General features: G+C 47.9%; 1 protein-coding gene across 7 annotated transcripts in view; it reads left to right on the top strand.

The window, feature by feature from the left end:
* The window catches only part of NPAS2 (neuronal PAS domain protein 2), a 156,630-nt gene that overhangs the window by 103,320 nt on the left and 36,168 nt on the right, over positions 1-17,142 (top strand). For all 7 annotated transcript variants that reach the window (XM_045981207.1, XM_045981205.1, XM_045981204.1 and 4 more), the window contains exons 5-7: positions 1,202-1,291; positions 11,893-12,013; positions 13,038-13,151. In XM_045981207.1, the coding sequence (XP_045837163.1) occupies positions 1,202-1,291; positions 11,893-12,013; positions 13,038-13,151 (325 nt within the window). The remainder of the gene's footprint in view (positions 1-1,201; positions 1,292-11,892; positions 12,014-13,037; positions 13,152-17,142) is intronic.

The raw sequence follows: 17,142 nt of genomic DNA, 5'->3' as shown, positions 1-17,142 counted from the left end.
TGATAGGTTTACAGTAACTGTCCCCCTGAGCATCTTATTCCCTCAGAGACTCATTTTCTGGTGAGACGGGCTTGTTTTAATCTTTTCCATCTATTCTGGGCCCCTGTATAGCCCGTTGCCAAGATGACCCCATTCAGTGCTGAATGGCACAGTCTGAATTTTTTAATTTTAATTTTAATTTTTAAGGATTTTAAAAATTATTTTTATTAACATACAATGTATTATTTGCCCCAGGGGTACATCAGTCTTACACACTTCACAACACTCACCGTAGCACATAACCTCCCCAATATCCATAACACAGCCACCCTGTCCCTCCCTCTCCACCCCCCCAAGGAACCTTCAGTTTGTTTCCTGATATTAAGAGTCTCTTATGATTTGTCTTCCTCCCCAGTACCATCTTGTTTTATTTTTCCCTCCCTTCCCCCACAGAACCCCCCCCCGCCTCTCAAATTCCTCATATCAGAGCGATCATATGATAATTGTCTTTCTCTGATTACACAGTCTGAATTTTTGAAATCCACTCTCACATATGTCTTATGACAACGTCATGAGCATCCAATAAGGAATCTAAAAACAAAACAGCAGAAGCGTCCGTGAGGAAACGTTCACAGCCTACTTCCTTTTCCATCAGAAGCACCTAGAGCAGCGAGCTCACATACAGCAGACACTCAGGAAGTAATGTGAATGTTCTCTACAAACAGTTCCGTTGGGAGGCCTTCCTCCTGTGGCAGTGAATGTAGGCAGAGGTCAACCCTGACCGACGTTGTTAATGCACCTGCTAGGTCCAATATCTTCTCGTAAATTGAACTCAAAGCACTATTGGGGGTCAGGGGCTAAGAACCATCGAATATCACTGACATCTTTTTAATGGTAAATGTGAGGTTTCTGATTCAGCCCAACAGGATGCTCATCATTAAATTACCTAGGTAATTTCCATGGCTAAATCGAGTTTAAGGATACCAAGAGGTCCAATTTTCCAGGGAGCCCTGTAGTGCTTTTGCAAGCCCTTTGCCTGGGCTAGACGAACTCTGCATATGAAACCATCCTGTGTGCAAGGCTGAGAAGGGTAGTGAGGTTATTCATGGAAATATTCTAAGGACTACAAAACAAAGTCAATGTCATAACGGGATCCTTTGCTTCGGTGACATTCTCCATAAAGGCATCACTAAGGAATCTTGCACTGTTGGATTCTCTGCAGGCACTGGACGGCTTCATCATCGCGGTGACAACGGACGGCAGCATCCTCTATGTTTCTGACAGTATCACGCCTCTCCTTGGGCATTTACCGGTGAGTTTCTGCTCTGCTGGCCTTTGCCAGTCCACATTATTATCTTCCCTTGAGAACCATTCAGATCTCAAATAGGAGGTGATGTAGTCAGTGGAGGGGTGTGTGTAACAAGGGTTAAGGAGTATCCTCAACAAGGCTGAGGCCAGAGTCCCCAGGGGAGACTTCTAGAGGAAGGGCAGGTACAGGAATATGCTGTTCTAGAACAAACAAGGCACCAGGATCTCGAAGTGGCAAGACCCGGCAGGGGGATGTGGGTGCGGGTCCTCACCCTCTGTGCCCCAGAAACCATGCAGGAACTGAGCTGCTGAGAAAGTCCGGGCACAGTTAGCAGATCTTAGAGCCTGGCCAGAGGCTGATGTGTGTCCTACAAAGGGAAAAGCTGACCTCCCAGGTCAACCGAGAGCTGGTGGAGGAATGCATAGCAGATGGCTGGAGATGGGACATGGTTTGGGGATCCCTGGATCATGTCTGAGATGGCAGGTAGGTGGTGGCTCTTAATGGTAATAAAGGATCCATGACAGGGGTGATGGGGGCAGTGGGAGGAGAGTTGAAATATTCTGGGAAGATGCGGTTGGACCAGGGAAGTCTCGGGGAATGAGGAGGGTGTGGACAGCAGGACAAGCTCGGCCATCCCAGGGACTCCAGATGGAGGCTTAGAGGCAGGCTGGATGCTGCTTGACAAAGGCCTTCTTAGATGCTTTCCCTCCCCTTCTTCCTCCCTCTATCCCTACATGCTTCCCTCTGTGCCTCTCGTCCGCCCTCCTCTCCTCCTCTTTAGGTAAGCCTGCCTGGCACCCCGGTAATCCTGGCTCACCACGCAGCACCTGGCTGCTGGAGGTTCCCCCTCTGGGAACCCCTCAAGGGCATTTGGCCTGCCTTCCATTTCCTGCTACCCCATTATTTATTCCTACAGACTGTGACTTTGAATGACAGGTCTACCAGGAACATCGTGATGGGGATAAAATCTCTCTTCTCTCTCCTTCCCCACAAGTCCTGCCAAACCTCTTAACCCCACTGCTCCCCACTCCCAGCACATCGGCAATGGGATAAGATGTGATAATGAGGTTTACCGCTTCCCCTGGTTCCTGTACAAAGGCAATCTCAGAAATCACTGGAGGACCATTGCCCTTAGCTCTACCTGCTGTGGGGCAGCTCGCCTTCCTTGGGGTGAGGAGCCCAGCTTTGCTACTGGCCCAACATCCCATCTTGTGCTGGGTTACACTTTGCCTCAGAAGCTACTCCCCTACACATCGTTTCTGCAAATGATGCCGATCAAAGCTGCTGTCCACGTTCTTCCTTTGCTGGTCACTGTGTGGTGTCACCAAAAAAAGCAGTTTTTACCTTGCTAGGCAGATGCCTTCGCATTACCCCCACTGTCTCTCTAACCACTCCTTGCACCATCTCCAAGGTAGATTAGGGTTGGGGCATTCTCTCTCCTCTTGATGGCCATCAGAGAGACTGGTTCTCAGTTGACCCCAAGGAGGCAAGAGTTCAGGTTTGTCTTGGTTTTATATGAGGCCAGAAGAGTGATGAGCTCAGCTCATCCAATCAGCCTGGCTTCTTCAGGCTGACCTGAGGTGGCTGAGGAAAGAAGCAGCACTGGGGTGCTTCTTGGGAGGGGTTTGTGTTTTGTCTTGAGTGGACAAGATTGGGCCATGACAGGCGCTGATTGAGAGCAATGACACAGAGCCTCCTTAATGACCCAGGAATGAGATTCAAGAGCCCAGAGCTGTTTGAGGAAACAGGATTTGCACTGTTCTGCTTTATGCTCTTGTAATTATCTGATGACCCAGTTGCTATATGTGGCAGAGGGGACTTAGGAAGTGTGTTAGGAATTCTAATTTGAAATTACAGAGCAATTTAGGACCACCTTTATGAATTATTTTCTAACTCTGGAAGGAGCAGAAATGATCCCGTGTCTAGCTTATGAATGTTAGACCCATAATGAATCATGAGTGTCTGTATATAGACCCACACGCAGACACACACAAAGTCAGCCCTTAAGCTCTCCAGTGGAGGTGAGCCTAGGATGGACAATTTAACTTCTATTTACTTCTAACTCTAATTTTCTAGTTTTTACCAAGAGCACTGCCTTCTTTTCCTTTTTTGCTTAGTATTCACTTGCATCTTTACTCTCAAGCAAGGACAGGAGCGATTAAGGATGGAAACTTACCTGGTGCCAGTCGCTACCAGGCTGTCTGAGCAGAGGAGACCCTCTGGGGGGAATGCCTCTATCACCCCTACTTTACAAAGGAGGAGATCCCAGGGGGCCAAGCCAGTGAGGGCAGAGCAGGGCTGAAACCAGGAGCAACTGCCTGCAGAGCCCAAGCTCTGGTGTCTTCCTGAAGCCAAGGATTTGGGTTGCTATGGGAGAATTTTGCTTTTGTTTTAATTCACTTCAATTTGGACTTACTTATTACTCAGCAGGAGCACAGGACTTGTCCATGGATGACACAGCCATTGAAAAGTCTCATGTGAGTCACTCACAATGTACCAAGCGCCATTAAGAGTCCCTTACATGGGGGCGCCTGGGTGGCTCAGTGGGTTAAAGCCTCTGCCTTCGGCTCAGGTCATGATCCCAGGGTCCTGGGATCGAGCCCCGCATCGGGCTCTCTGCTTGGCAGGGAGCCTGCTTCCTCCTCTCTCTCTCTCCCTGCCTGCCTCTCTCCCTACTTGTGATCTCTGTCTGTCAAATAAATAAATAAAATCTTAAAAAAAAAAAAAAGAGTCCCTTACATGAGTTCATGGGTGTAAAGCACTTGGAATAGTACCTGGCACAGACCTAGAGCTAAATCACATTTGCTGTCCTTGCAGTGGAGAATTATAATGCTTAGGAAGAGAGGACAGGGAAGGATGTCCAACAGAGGTACTGTGTGGGTGGGGCAGGAGGCCATGGGCCCCAGCAGCCGTGCCCCTTGTTGGTATCAGAGGCTGGCATGCCAGGGGTTGGGTCCCACTGCCCCTTATAGGCCTGGGGTTGGAGGCCCGTCGGCGACTAGGCAGGTCGAGGGATAAAAAGCAGCAAGAATTCCTTTCTTCTTTTGAGACTGTCAGGCTTACTGTCTCTCTGTCTCCTTCCTACTCCTAGAAACTCAGACGTGGCAAAAGCTCACATGATAGATTTTTGTATAGCAATTTTCTGACGCAAGATTCTAGCGCTTTCTTTCCCAATTTGATAGAAAAAAAGAAAACAGCTCAAAGCAGGAAATGGTTTTAAGACAAGGTCAAAACTTCCCTGGGGTGGTGACAGCAGCACGTTTCGGGGTCTAGAATTAACACGAGCAGTCAAAGAAGCAACGTGGGCAACGTCGATGAGCATGTGGATGGAGGACCAAGGGCTAAAGGGAGCTTCTGGGATGAAAACCTTCCAGGAAAGGAATAACATGCCTCTGATGGAATTAGGAAAGAATATGGCTGAGGCAGACCCAAATGAGACCCAAAGTAGGCATAAACTGTATTTCCTATTGGGACTTTCATTTGTTTCTGAAGAACCTAATTTCCCTGTTTTGATTTGTTAACGATTGCCGTGTTTGCCTAACGAGCTGGACCATGCTGTCTGTACATAAGGCAGAGGTCCTGTCTCCAGGCCTGAACACAGACCCGAGGTGCCTAAGTGTCTGTTGAGTGAGGGGCTGAGCCCTTAAATGGGGCTACTACCTTGGGAGCAATTGCAAACAGCTCAGCAGGAGAGGGAATTGCCTCTGAAGTAGGGAATGTGGGCATGGACAGCACCACGTCCCCGAAGGAAAATAATCTAAGGCATCTAAATGTGCAGAAATCTACAAACCAAAAACTACTTCCGTGGAATGCTGGTTCTCCCAGTGCAAGCTCCAGCAAGCAGTACAAGATGAAAGTAGGATAAAGGGCCAGGTTCCCACGGTCAGGGTCACAGCAAGGAAAGGCGGTCGCAGAAAAGGAAGGACAGAGCCCATGGCTGACGTTACCACACAACAAAGCAGCAAGTCCATGAAACACCTCCCAGGAGATGTCGCGCTGCCCTTCCTTCCCCAACCTGTCCTCCCCTGCGAGAAGAACACACCTGGTCCCGGGCATCTGGTCAGGCATGACTCTGGGCAGGGCCCGAGTAGTGGATCGCTTTGTCTAGGAAGGATGTAGCCGGTGTGGCTGCATGCAGCTCAGAGTTGGTCACAGGTTAAAGGAGTCCAGGTCACCAGGTTATTTTATTTTATTTTATTCATTTGATTTATTTATTTGAGAGAGAGAGAGAGCACAAGCATGGGGAGCAGCAGGCAGAGGGAGAAGCAGATTCCTGCTGAGCAAAGAGCCCAGCGTGGGCTCAATCCTAGGATCCTGGGATCATGACCTGAGCTGGAGGCAGGTGCTTAACTGACTGAGTCACCTAGGGGCTCCAATTTTTTCTATTTTAATATGCTTTTGATTTTTATAAAGCATGCTTACAAACGTATGCATGAAACATTCCTTCAGTGTTTAAATTCATGATGCAGTGAGTGCAAACATACAGGTGGATATGTCTGGGACCACAGAACCTCCCCGTCTGTTCTTCTCCCATCAACCCCCCCACCTCCCAGCCAGAGATGACCGTTTTCCTGGCTTTTAAGATCATTGCTTCCTTGGTTTTCTTTGTAGTTCTACTCACTTTTGATTTGTCATGCAACACGATGATTTAGTATTGTCTTCTGGCTAACTTTAGGAAAATGGACTCCTGTTGCTCAACGTTGTCTGTGAGGCCCATCCATCTCAGACTGTTTGTGGTGGCGGTCATGGGTGTATGTCGTTGCTGCCTGGTTCTCCACTGGAGGAATGTGCCAGCATTTCTGCGCCTGTTCCAGGCTGGAACTCCTGGAAGGTGCCTTTGTGAACAGGTTGCTTGTGTTTCCCGATGAACAGTTGCAAGCATGTCGTGGAGAACTTCCGTGTAGGATGGCTGGATTGGCTAATGGGTGCAGCTTCACAGGTACCCGGTGACACCACGTTGTTAACGATGGTTGTTGCACCGTCCACCGGCAGAGTCGAGAGTTCTGGGTGCCCCATATCACAGCACGTGGATTGGCAGACTTCTTAGCATTTGTCAGTCTTGCGAGTGAAGGTATCTCATGGAGTTTTAACTTGTTTTCCTCCCAGTTACTAAGGAGATTGGGCATCTTTGCATATGCTTGTTAGCTATGTGGATTTCCTCCTTTGTGAACATAGTGCTTGTTTGGGTGTTTTGCCATTCTTCTACCAGACCGTCTGGTTTGTTCCTTGTAATTTGGAGGCATTCTTTCCGTGTTCTCGACACTAGTCCTTGCCAGGTACTGTTTCGATCTCCTCCTGCTTGCTCTTCCTTAGGGATACAGGTCTGGTGGGATACAGGCGCTCGACCAGTTTATTAGTTTCCTGTACTCACAACCTGGAGACCAGGATGCAGGGCCACGTGGGGCCACACCCTGGAGCAGTGACCCAGCAGGGGCTATGAGAAGCAGGCTTCATAGTATCAAGAGGTTGGGGTGCCCCCTGGTCCCTACAAGGGTGAGACCAGTTTATTTGAATAATTCGGCAGGCTGGCAGGGAGCTAAACCCACTACTCAGAGATAAGCAGGAACTGTGCCTATCCCCCTTGACAAAGAGCATTGTTTAGCTAGGGGGCCTTTCCATAGAGGCAGAGTGTGAAGGAAAACTTTCAGTTGGGCCCATCGAGGGCCTCCCAGTTTTGCTAGGTGACAAGGCAGCATTTAACACTGAGCCTTAATTTTAGGACTTACACCATGGCTTATGTGTTACAAATATATTCTCTCCTCTTGTGGCTCCCCTCGCCCTCTCTAGGTTCTTTTCATGAACAGAGATTCTTTATAGTTGGTACCTTTTATATCCTAATTAATTCTTCACTACTCTAAGGTCAAAGCCTCTCCCTGTACGAGCTTCTGAACGCATTACCGTTGGGCCATCAGTTTGATTCTGAATCTCAACTGCACCAAAACCTATTAGATGTGTCTCCAACTTCCTGACCCTTTAGGGAGACTGAGGCCCTGACTGCTTCGGGGAGCCCATTCCTGCCTCTTCTCAGCGCGAGGCTTCTCCACGACGTCTCACAATTGCCCCTTCTCCGAGACTTCTCACTGTGGCCAACACATCTCCAGCCAGAACTGCCAGGGTCCGTTTGGGTCCTTGCTGGACAGAGCGTCCCCCAGCTCCCTTCCAACTCAGCTGGCCGGCTTCTGTGAGCTCCGTGGATGGGCTCACTGAGCTCTGCTGGGTGCCACCAAACTGGTGCTGCTGGTTCCTAGGGTGAGAGGACAATGCCTTGCCGTGTCCCCAAGCACTTCGAGATCACCCCCAGGCTCCCAAGGACCACAGGAAGAAACATGGGAGAGGGTGTGATTTGGAATTAGGACAGGCGTTCATAGTGAAAGTAGTCTTGGTAAAAATTCTTGAGAAAGCAGCCAAGGACCTTCAGTAAGTTGAGGTAGAAAGCCTTCTGTCTCCAACAGGTAAATGATAGTCCCGACACTGTGATTCAGCTGGCAAGATGGCTGCGGATGGCGCGCACCCTCCCTTGTCTCCGTAATTGCTGTCATTTTAATAAACACAGCTCAGCTCATTCAAGGGACAGTTCAATTGCAGATAGAATTTATTCTCTGGTAAGCATTAGGGTTTAAATTTTCTAACTATCAGTGTTTGTGCTGCTTGTTGGCACGGGGAAATGGCATAATAGTGATATAATAGTGACTACATAGCGAGAGCTGGCTATGTGCCAGGCATGGCTCTGAGCCCTTTCTGGGTGCTAGCTCATAATCCTCACCATCCTTCCCACCAGCCTCCATCCGGGGTTCATCTTTATTCTGTGGAGAACCTGCAGCCCCAGCTGCCCCCACAGCCCTGTGACCCGCCAGCGGCCTTCCGCAGAAGCAGCTCGGTCAGGCAGCCCCAGAGCCCGGCTCTCTGTCATACTCAGGACAGGGGAAGGGGGCTTCCACCTGGCTCTCCAGGAAAAGGCCATGGAGTGACTTAGTCATCATTTTCTTGTATCTGCAGTGTCTTTAAGAAGAAAGACTGCTGTCGTCTGTGAGCATGAGTCATCATCTAAAAAACTAAAGGGAATGAGCTTAAAATAAAATCAAGAACATCAGAAGGAACTCGGAGAGAGCCGGAGGGAGAAAATGATAGCGCAGGCGAGGGGTTTGCAGAGTCTTTGCCCACAGAGATCAAGCCCGGGCCCTGTCAAGCTGGGCGTCCCTCCTTTTTTTCCTCCCGTCCTTTATCGGCCACCAAGTGGTATGCTCCTTCCTCGCAGCCCCTGGACAGCTGGCCGCAAGAGTGGAGGGGCTCGCCTGCTCCGTTGTGTTTCTTCCAGTGCCCAAGGCAGTGGCTGGCGTGTGGGGGCCCTGAGTCAGCGTTGGGCGGATTCTGCGGTCAAGTGACCTGTTTGCATGCTCCCTCCTGCGCATCACGTCTCCCTTTCCCTGTGCCTGTGCAGACTGACCTTCTCTAATCTGATGGTGTCCTGTGCTCTGTCCTTCTTCAGGCCAGAGAGCATAGGTATGGTCCTGCCCTCCCCTCCTCTCGGCCCCTCAGCGGGTCCCATCACCCCCACCCCAGGCGCTCAAGACAAGGCACTCACTCCTCTGTAGCCTTCTTGGTTCTGGCCTCACTTCTCTTCGCAATATCTGTCTCCACCGCTCTCTCCCTCCCCTCTGATGCTTCTGTATGCACTGTGCCCTCTGCCCAGAGTGCCCTGGCTGCCCCACAGACACCATCTTTTTTTTTTTTTTTTTTTAAGATTTTATGTATTTTTTTGACAGAGACACAGCAAGCAAGGGAACACAAGCAGGGGGAGTGGGAGAGGGAGAAGCAGGCCTCCCACTGAGCACTGAGCCCGATGCAGGGCTCAATCCTAGGACCCTAGGATCATGACCTGAGTCAAAGGCAGACGCTTGACAATGAGCCACCCAGGCGCCCCACACAGACACCATCTTGTCCTTTGGCTCCTGCTCAGGGATTCCTTCCTGTGGGAGTCATTTCCTGGGAGCCTTTCTGTCCTTATGCCTGGACCCTCTACACCACTCTCCGTGTTCTTGGGGTGCCTTATTTTTACACCTATTGTCCTGCTTGCCCGCTTCCACTTCTTTCAGCTAGTGGGTGCATTTTTTTAAAAGATTTATTTATTTATTTATTTATTTATTTATTTATTTGACAGAGAGAGAGATCACAAGCAGGCAGAGAGGCAGGCAGGGAGAGAGGGGGAAGCAGGCTCCCTGCTGAGCAGAAAGCTCATCCCAGGACCCTGAGATCATGACCTGAGCCGAAGGCAGAGGCTTAACCCACTGAGCCACCCAGGCGCCCCTATTCAGTGCATTTTTGTCGAAGGCCAATCACCATTCGGTGTCAGGCACCCAGGCATGAAGAAGGCAGCTGGGGCCCCTGCTCTCCTGGAGCTCCCATTGGATGAGGCAGGCAGAGGACACATATTAGCACGTGAACGAACAAGAAAACTTGGAGAACTTTCCTGAATGATTATGAAACACCTCATCACACTGAGCATTCATTGAGTGATTGACCAGCCCCTCATGCTACCCTCACAGCTTCCTCACCTTTTGGTTGATGTGGGGGCAGAGCCAGCTTTCAGTCCCAACCTCTGGGGCTCTCTGTGTCTTGCCCTGACGCGGGCCTGGTCCCTCACAGGCCTTCCAGTCTGGCGGACCTGCCCCTCCCCAGCAGTTACAGGGCCACTGAACAAACACAGCGAGGGGCTTCAGAGGCCAGAGGCCAGCAGTGAGAATGGCATCCGTGGGTGCTTCCTCAGGGTCAGCACCTTCAAAGCAGGGAGCCGGAGGAGGCACAGGAGTTAGTCGAACACAAGGAGAGGTGCACGATGTCCTCGCCTCAGGGTGCAGCCGGGGGAAGACCCAGAAGGAAAAAGAAACTGGCCAACTAGAGAAAAGGAAATTTGGGGGTGGGTAGTACAAGCCTCAGAAATGAATTGGGAGGTTCAGGCGTCGTCCTGGGAGCATTTGGCAACCAACAGACTGTTTTTTGTTTTGTTTTATTTTGGAAGTCATGGCTATACCCAACATGGGGCTCAAACTCACGACCCTCAGATCAAGAGTCACATGCACTATGGACCAAGCCAGCCAGGCGTCTCTGCCAATAGATCGTTTTAAACAAGGTGGTGACCTGATCTGATACAGGGATCCTTCTGGCTGCTGGTGGGGAACACGTTGGACAGGGTCGAAAGTCGTGGGAAGACCAGTTTGGTCATTTCATTCCCCAGATAAGAAATGATGGTGCTCTAGACTGGAGGTGGAAACCATGGGAATAAAGGGAAGGGAGAGGATCTGAGAGAATTTGAGGGAGGAGTCCATAGCCCTTGGACATTGTTTGGATGCGAAGATGAGGGCAGGAGGGGGAGAAGCTGACGATGCCACCAGGGTATCTGATATGGGCAAGTGACCCGTTGGCAATACCATGGGGACATCGAGCACAGGGGAGGTGGAGATATGGGTGCAAAAAAATGCCACTGGGGATGCATGTCAACCTCTGGTCTCCAGGGAGCACACAACAGAGTTACCTGGATGTACAAATTCAAGGGTGTATAATATTGTGTTTAAAAATACAGGAAAGGAGGAGTTTTGAGGGAGACTGAGGTAGCAAGAGATATGTCTGTCTTCTCCCTCTCTCTCCTCTGTCAGCTTCCACCTGCACTAGCGAATATGGGAGCCATTAGCTACATGTGGCTTTTTAAATTCCAAAGAAAAGAATTAAAATGAAATATAATTAAAAATGCAGTCTTCAGGAGCACTTGAGTGGCTCAGTGGGTAGAGCGTCTGACTCTTGGTTTCGGCCCAGGTGATCTCAGGGTTGTGAGATTGAGTCCTGCATTGGGCTCCATGCTGGCTGTGGAGCCTGCTTGGGATTCTCTCTCTCTTTCTCTCTCTCTCTCTGCCCCTACCCCACCGCACGTGCACACACACTTTCTCTCTAAAAAATTAAAAATAAATTTAATTTAAAAAGAACAGGCTTTGATCATACTGGCCAATTTCAGTGCTTTCATAAGGGTGTGCGTGGTGGCTTTCATAAGGGATAGTGCACGTGATAGACCATTTCCATCACCACAGACAGTTCTATTGGACAGTGCTGTGTCCAGATTCTATGTTGTATTTTTGTATGGTAGTGCCCAGTCACTCAGGAAAAAAGCATGGTTCCTTTGATTGAGGAGACCTTTAAGAAGTAAACAGGTGTTCATTTGTGGACCTAGTGGTCAGAAAAGGAACCCTATGCGTTCTTCAGGGCCCTTCACATGAGCAAGTGGGGCCTCCCTGGGGTCCCTCGCTGTCCCCACCACCCCAGCCAGAACATAGGCGTGTCGGCAGGTGGGGTCCTCTGGGAAAAGTAGGACCCTCTGCACACTTCTTACTTCTTTTGTGGGCCCATGGGCAATACTTTTGCATTGGAGCAAGTAAAACCTTCTGGATTATAATTTGGGATGACAGGTTGATAGATTCGAGGTCTTCACAGGAAATCAGATCTTGAACTTTTCATTTCATAAACCAGTTCTGAATTGTCTTCAATGTTCAGTTTTGGCTTCGGCTTTTGTTTTTCATCTTCGTTGAATGTGTACCTTTGTTCTTTATTTTCTTTTTCAGTCAGATGTCATGGATCAGAATTTGTTAAATTTCCTTCCAGAACAAGAACATTCAGAAGTGTATAAAATGCTTTCTTCCCATATGCTTGTGACAGATTCCCCCTCCCCAGAATACTTAAAATGTAAGTTTAACTTTACTGGTTTTACAAGATATAAGATAAGAATTTTACTTTTGAAAGGAGGTTAGAATGAATTAAGAAGGGAGGACTAATTTTAAGAACCATTTTCCTGGCGACTCAGAATATTTCCAAGATCCTTGGAGGTATATTTTAAATTTAAAGCTAAAACTGGAGTTCGGAATATGTATGACATTTAACTTCTCTGTGGAAAATTTGAAAGCATGGCGCTTAAGAATAAGAATTTGTTTTGCATGTAATACAAGAAGTTCTTTTTTTTTTTTTTTTGAACATGAGAGTCTTTGAGTAACAGACAATGCAAAAATCAGTGCACAATCTGCTCCTTTTAGAGACACCGTGATGCTAGATTTGTATGATAACCGAGTCACCAACTGAAAATGGAATAATTAGGTCAAAACTCCAAATTCTCTTCTCCTGAGGCTGTCGTCTGGTCTTTTATATACATTTGTGATTTTTATGGAATTTTAAAGTTTTTCTCAAAATTGGCAACCTGGATGGAAGGCCAGCCTGAGTGCCTCCTGAGTGAACCGTGTGCCCGAGAACGAAGCACAGACCTTGATAGAAATAGTACAAGCGCCTCATGCTTATTTGTTCAGGCCTTAGTTCTTTTTCCGTGAATAATGTGTCCTGTTGTACATCTGATTTTACTTCAAAGCAACGTGCAAAGATTAAATTAAAGAGAGCAGCTGTATATGAGCAGCTTTATTTTAATACACCATATGAAAACAACCGGAACTAATCAATGCCGACATAACCAACCACAGACATCTGTGAGCAAATTAAGACTAATTGGGCCCGAGTATGGAATGCAAAATATCTATACAAACTATGGGGGAAACCCCCTGTTCTGCAAAGGTTCTAAAATCGTGTCCAAGAGTCACTCGTCAGGAGAGAAACGTCCTGGCCATGTATAGACTAATGCCCAGGAGTTACACAAAGACATAACTTGTTTAGTCTAGAATCTATGTCTTATTCACGTTCCTTTTCTCTTTTTCCTTTAACGGCCCAGCTGACAACGATTTAGAGTTTTATTGCCATCTTCTTAGAGGCAGCTTGAACCCAAAGGAATTTCCAACTTATGAATACATAAAATTCGTAGGAAATTTTCGCTCTTACAACAATGGTAAGCTTTAACCGTCATATAATTGAGACAGTGTCTTTTATCATGCAAACGTGAACGGAGGGGGGGGGCATAAGACTCACTGAGGGAGGAGGAGTGAGAATCTGTGCTTTTCCTATTTGCATTTGGATTTTCATGTTCCCAAGATGCGTTTTGTGCTCGTAAATGTTATCTCCCATTCGAGAAAGAATGCACTCCCACACTTGTGTTGATGCTGGGCCACGACATCCCACTGAAGTATACTTTATTCACTTACTTATTTTCGGGCTGATGGAATAGTTCTGTACTATGAGAAACAATTACAGTTAATAAAGAACAGACTCAGCCTACACACAGCCAAACAAGGCTGCACTGTGACAAGAAGATCCGTAACCTTGGTTTCTGCATCTTTATTCTCCTTTTTTCGCTACCTCTGTGGGCATGTTTTGGTGGGTCTGGTACCTAGGGTTTCTGCTTCCTCTGACCTTAATGCCCAGGAAGTGGCCATTTTATGATGGGCCAGCAATCCATACCAGATGAATTCTTAAGCCAATTAGCCAAGCAGTAAAATCTTACTGTCTTAAAGTACCCAGATAACTAATGGTCCAAACTCTGGCTGCACCTCTAAACTCGACTTATACCCTCTGTTTCACTTTTGACCTGGGGGAGAGGGGGTTGCAGGCCCAATGCCAGAAATGCTGCAGTGCCCGCCTCCGCCCCGCCCCACAGGGAAGCCCAGCATAGAAAGGTCAGAGTTTGGTTTGCTCCAGGCCTCCAACCCCAACATGAAATAAGTCACTTTGAATGATCTAACGTTTCATAAGGCTGCAGAGATGGGAAAAAAACGGGAGGACCTGTTGACAGGGATGGTGGAAAGAGAGAAGAGGAAAGGAGAAATATACCAAAGGAGAACGCACAGGGAAAGAAGAGGCCCAGGGAGTTGATGGCAGCCCGGGATGTCCCTGTCACTGTTATTTAACTCCAGACCCCAGTGGGGTCCGTTCCCACACCACGTTAGTCCCAGAGTTTCCAATAGAACCAGCCAACATGATGGTCCCGAGTCCTAATGCTGAGGTTACCCGGATCTTCCCTTCACCCTTAGACGATCCTCTGCTATATGTTGCTTGCATAAATATACATGCTTTGTCTCAAAGTCTCCAACTAGATGCTAAGTGTGTTGGTCTTGCCAACATGATTTTCAAGCCTAATGTTCAGGGCTGATGCCTAGATGATGGGCTCCAGGGCCAACTGGGGGCCCTCTGGGAACCTACCCAAACAGGGCTCAGTTGTTCCTGAGTGGCTGGAGGTGAAGGCAGGTCAGCTTTCCCAAGTGGGGCCCTAAATCTGGGATAAATGGGGTAGAGCCAAAGCCTGACCATGCCTAACCTGACTCATCGGAAAGGATTTCCTAAACCTCATGAGATGAATGTTTAATGAACCACACACTTAAGTAAATGGTAGCTAGGTAAAGAAACTGACCCAAGAGGCGCCTCGTCAAGCACCCAATGTCATGCCAATCCTGGTGCAGGGTTCACTGGGTGAGGCAGCTTGTTAAAATGCAGATTCTAGGTCAGGAGATCAGAAGGCGGGGCTGAGATTGTGAAATTGGAGAACCTTGGGGTTTTGGAGAAGGGGGTCATGGACTTTAAGAGACACCGCCCTATCATAATATTAAATGCCATTCTGTAGGTATTTTAAGGGTACTCCTCACGCTGATGGTGCTCCTTCCAAACAGCTTTATCCTTGAATTAATGTAAGCAGTGCTTTGCAATTCACTTAAAATGTGTGTTGTGGCCATTATGCCAGCTGCCAGAATAGCAGAGCATCCCATGAGGCTGTGAGCAAGGAAGGGAAAGGCACCCTGGCCCCCGGAGTGCCAAGACTGTGGGAATTATGGGACAAGGCGCCCACGTGTCCCCATGACAACAGTGCACCACTTAATTAAGGAACCGACACGTGATTGGCTGCTGAGCCACAGTCACATCCTTTGTTAATTTCCGTTTCTGCAACTCTCCCTTAAACTGCTGCTGAATATCACTTTGAAGCTCCCTGTCACTTATCACAGTTTAGAGGGTTTTAGGAAAGAGGGAGGCTTCCTTGTGAATACCTGGGTTGCTGTTTGTTTTTTGTTTTTTTTTAACTAGCAAAGCTTTATTTTCACTTCAAGTTGAGACAATGTTTGTTTCCCTGAAAGAATGTGTGGAAATTATGTGTGATTTTTTTTTTTTTTTGAAACTGTGACTGCTATAAACACACAGCACTGAAAGTGGAAAATTTAAAACCAAGAGTGCCAGAGTGTCTTTCCAGAGCCTGTGGAACCAACCAAAGTTAGGGGGCTTTCTTGAGACCAGAGTCCCCAAACGTAATTGTGGAAAAACTGAAATATAATTCTCACCTAGATGAAAATAGATAGCAGCCAATGTCAGAGACAAATGAATGGCTAGGATGGAACCCCATGAAATCACCGACATTTAATCCTTTTTGACCTATGAAATATGGTTTAACGTACTCTAAGGAATACTTCAAATTTGATTTTGTAGGTTTACTTCTCAATAAACCTTGAACAATGGGGTAATAAAAGTAGCTCACCTTAGGAGTGCTTCCTAAGTCCTAGGTCCTGGGTTTTTGCATTGATAATCTCATTGAATCCTCCCACCAACCTTATAAGTGGTCCTGTTGGGATCATCCCTGCTAATCAAGGGAGGAAAGTGATACATATGAGAATCTGAGGTGCACCCGTGGGAAGTGGGGGACCTACGCTCATACCCGTTCTAACCCTGAAGTCCTACCCTTCACCCCAGTACTTTGCTGCCTCCCACAAATCTGTGTTGTGCTGCATTACACAGGCCTGTCCCTGTTACCTGGCATACAGTTGGTTCAGGGTGTCCATACCTGTGCTCACCAGGTGTCCTGCACCCATGTACCAAGCTGCTTTCAGGGGACCCAAGATTTGTTTTAAATCAAATATGGTGAGACACACAGACATGGAAATGACTGTCAGGGAAGAAGAGGTTTATACTCACAGACCCCTCCAAACTGGCACAGCACACCATGGGAAGCACCAGGGGAGGTCAGGGGGCAGGGTGAAGAGAGGAAGATGTGGGCAAGAGCTAGTTGTATGGTTTCTGTGGAAATGAAGAAGCAAGGAGGTGTAAACAGGTGTCAGTTTGGCTACCTGGAATCTTGGGTAAGGGGCTGTCTCTAGTTGTCGGAAGCCTGGATGATGAGAGCCAGTGAATAGTAGCCCAGAGTGGGAAAGACCCACAAAGGTGAGGGTTGGGGGTTGATTTGCCCACGAAATGTGCACGGAAAGGTGAATCATTCACTATTTCTAGGACTTGGCCAACCCAGAAGGGAGCAGTTCCTTCAAGGTTGGGAAGGCCCCAAATGTCAAAGTATCAAATACAGAAACTAGAGAATGCGGTTTGTACACAAGCCACCCCCACCATTGTCCTGAGTTCCCAGGCATGGCATACATTTAAAAACAAGGTGTAAAATAAAGAAGAGAACAGACTATGAGCATTGGTTTTATTTTAAATAAATAAAAGTTCTTTGCAGTGTGAGCAGAATCCCTGCTCACACTGCAAACAACTGCGTAGAAAACTCTACTCTGGCCCATTATCGGGAAAAGTCCTCTCATTTCTGTAGGGCTCTTTAGTTTATGGAACGTGGCCTGGTCCATTCTTCTTTGATGCCTGTCAGGAAGATGCAAGGCTCTCATCTTTATAAATAAAGATTTATTTATGGGAAGAACAGTCACCTTTACTCTTCCGTGAGCCTCCGCGGTCCATGCCTGGTACATCAATGAAGCTTGACAAGTACATTGACCTAAACTGAGGCTCAGTGATCTTGGCCCCACACACACAGGTGACTGGGGACAGCAGCAAGATTCAGACCCGACTTTCGACTCATAGAGAAATCAGACTTTCCTCTGAGAACTGAAAAACAGTTCTCCTTGACAGACCCCAGAGCCCACCCAGAGACAGAGCTCCCACTATGCTTTGACCTTGACTCC

The sequence above is a fragment of the Meles meles genome, chromosome 16 (assembly GCF_922984935.1).
Source record: "Meles meles chromosome 16, mMelMel3.1 paternal haplotype, whole genome shotgun sequence".
Lineage (NCBI taxonomy): Eukaryota > Metazoa > Chordata > Mammalia > Carnivora > Mustelidae > Meles > Meles meles.
The sequence above is the reverse complement of the archived record's forward strand: the minus strand, read 5'-3'. Positions and strand labels throughout refer to the sequence as shown.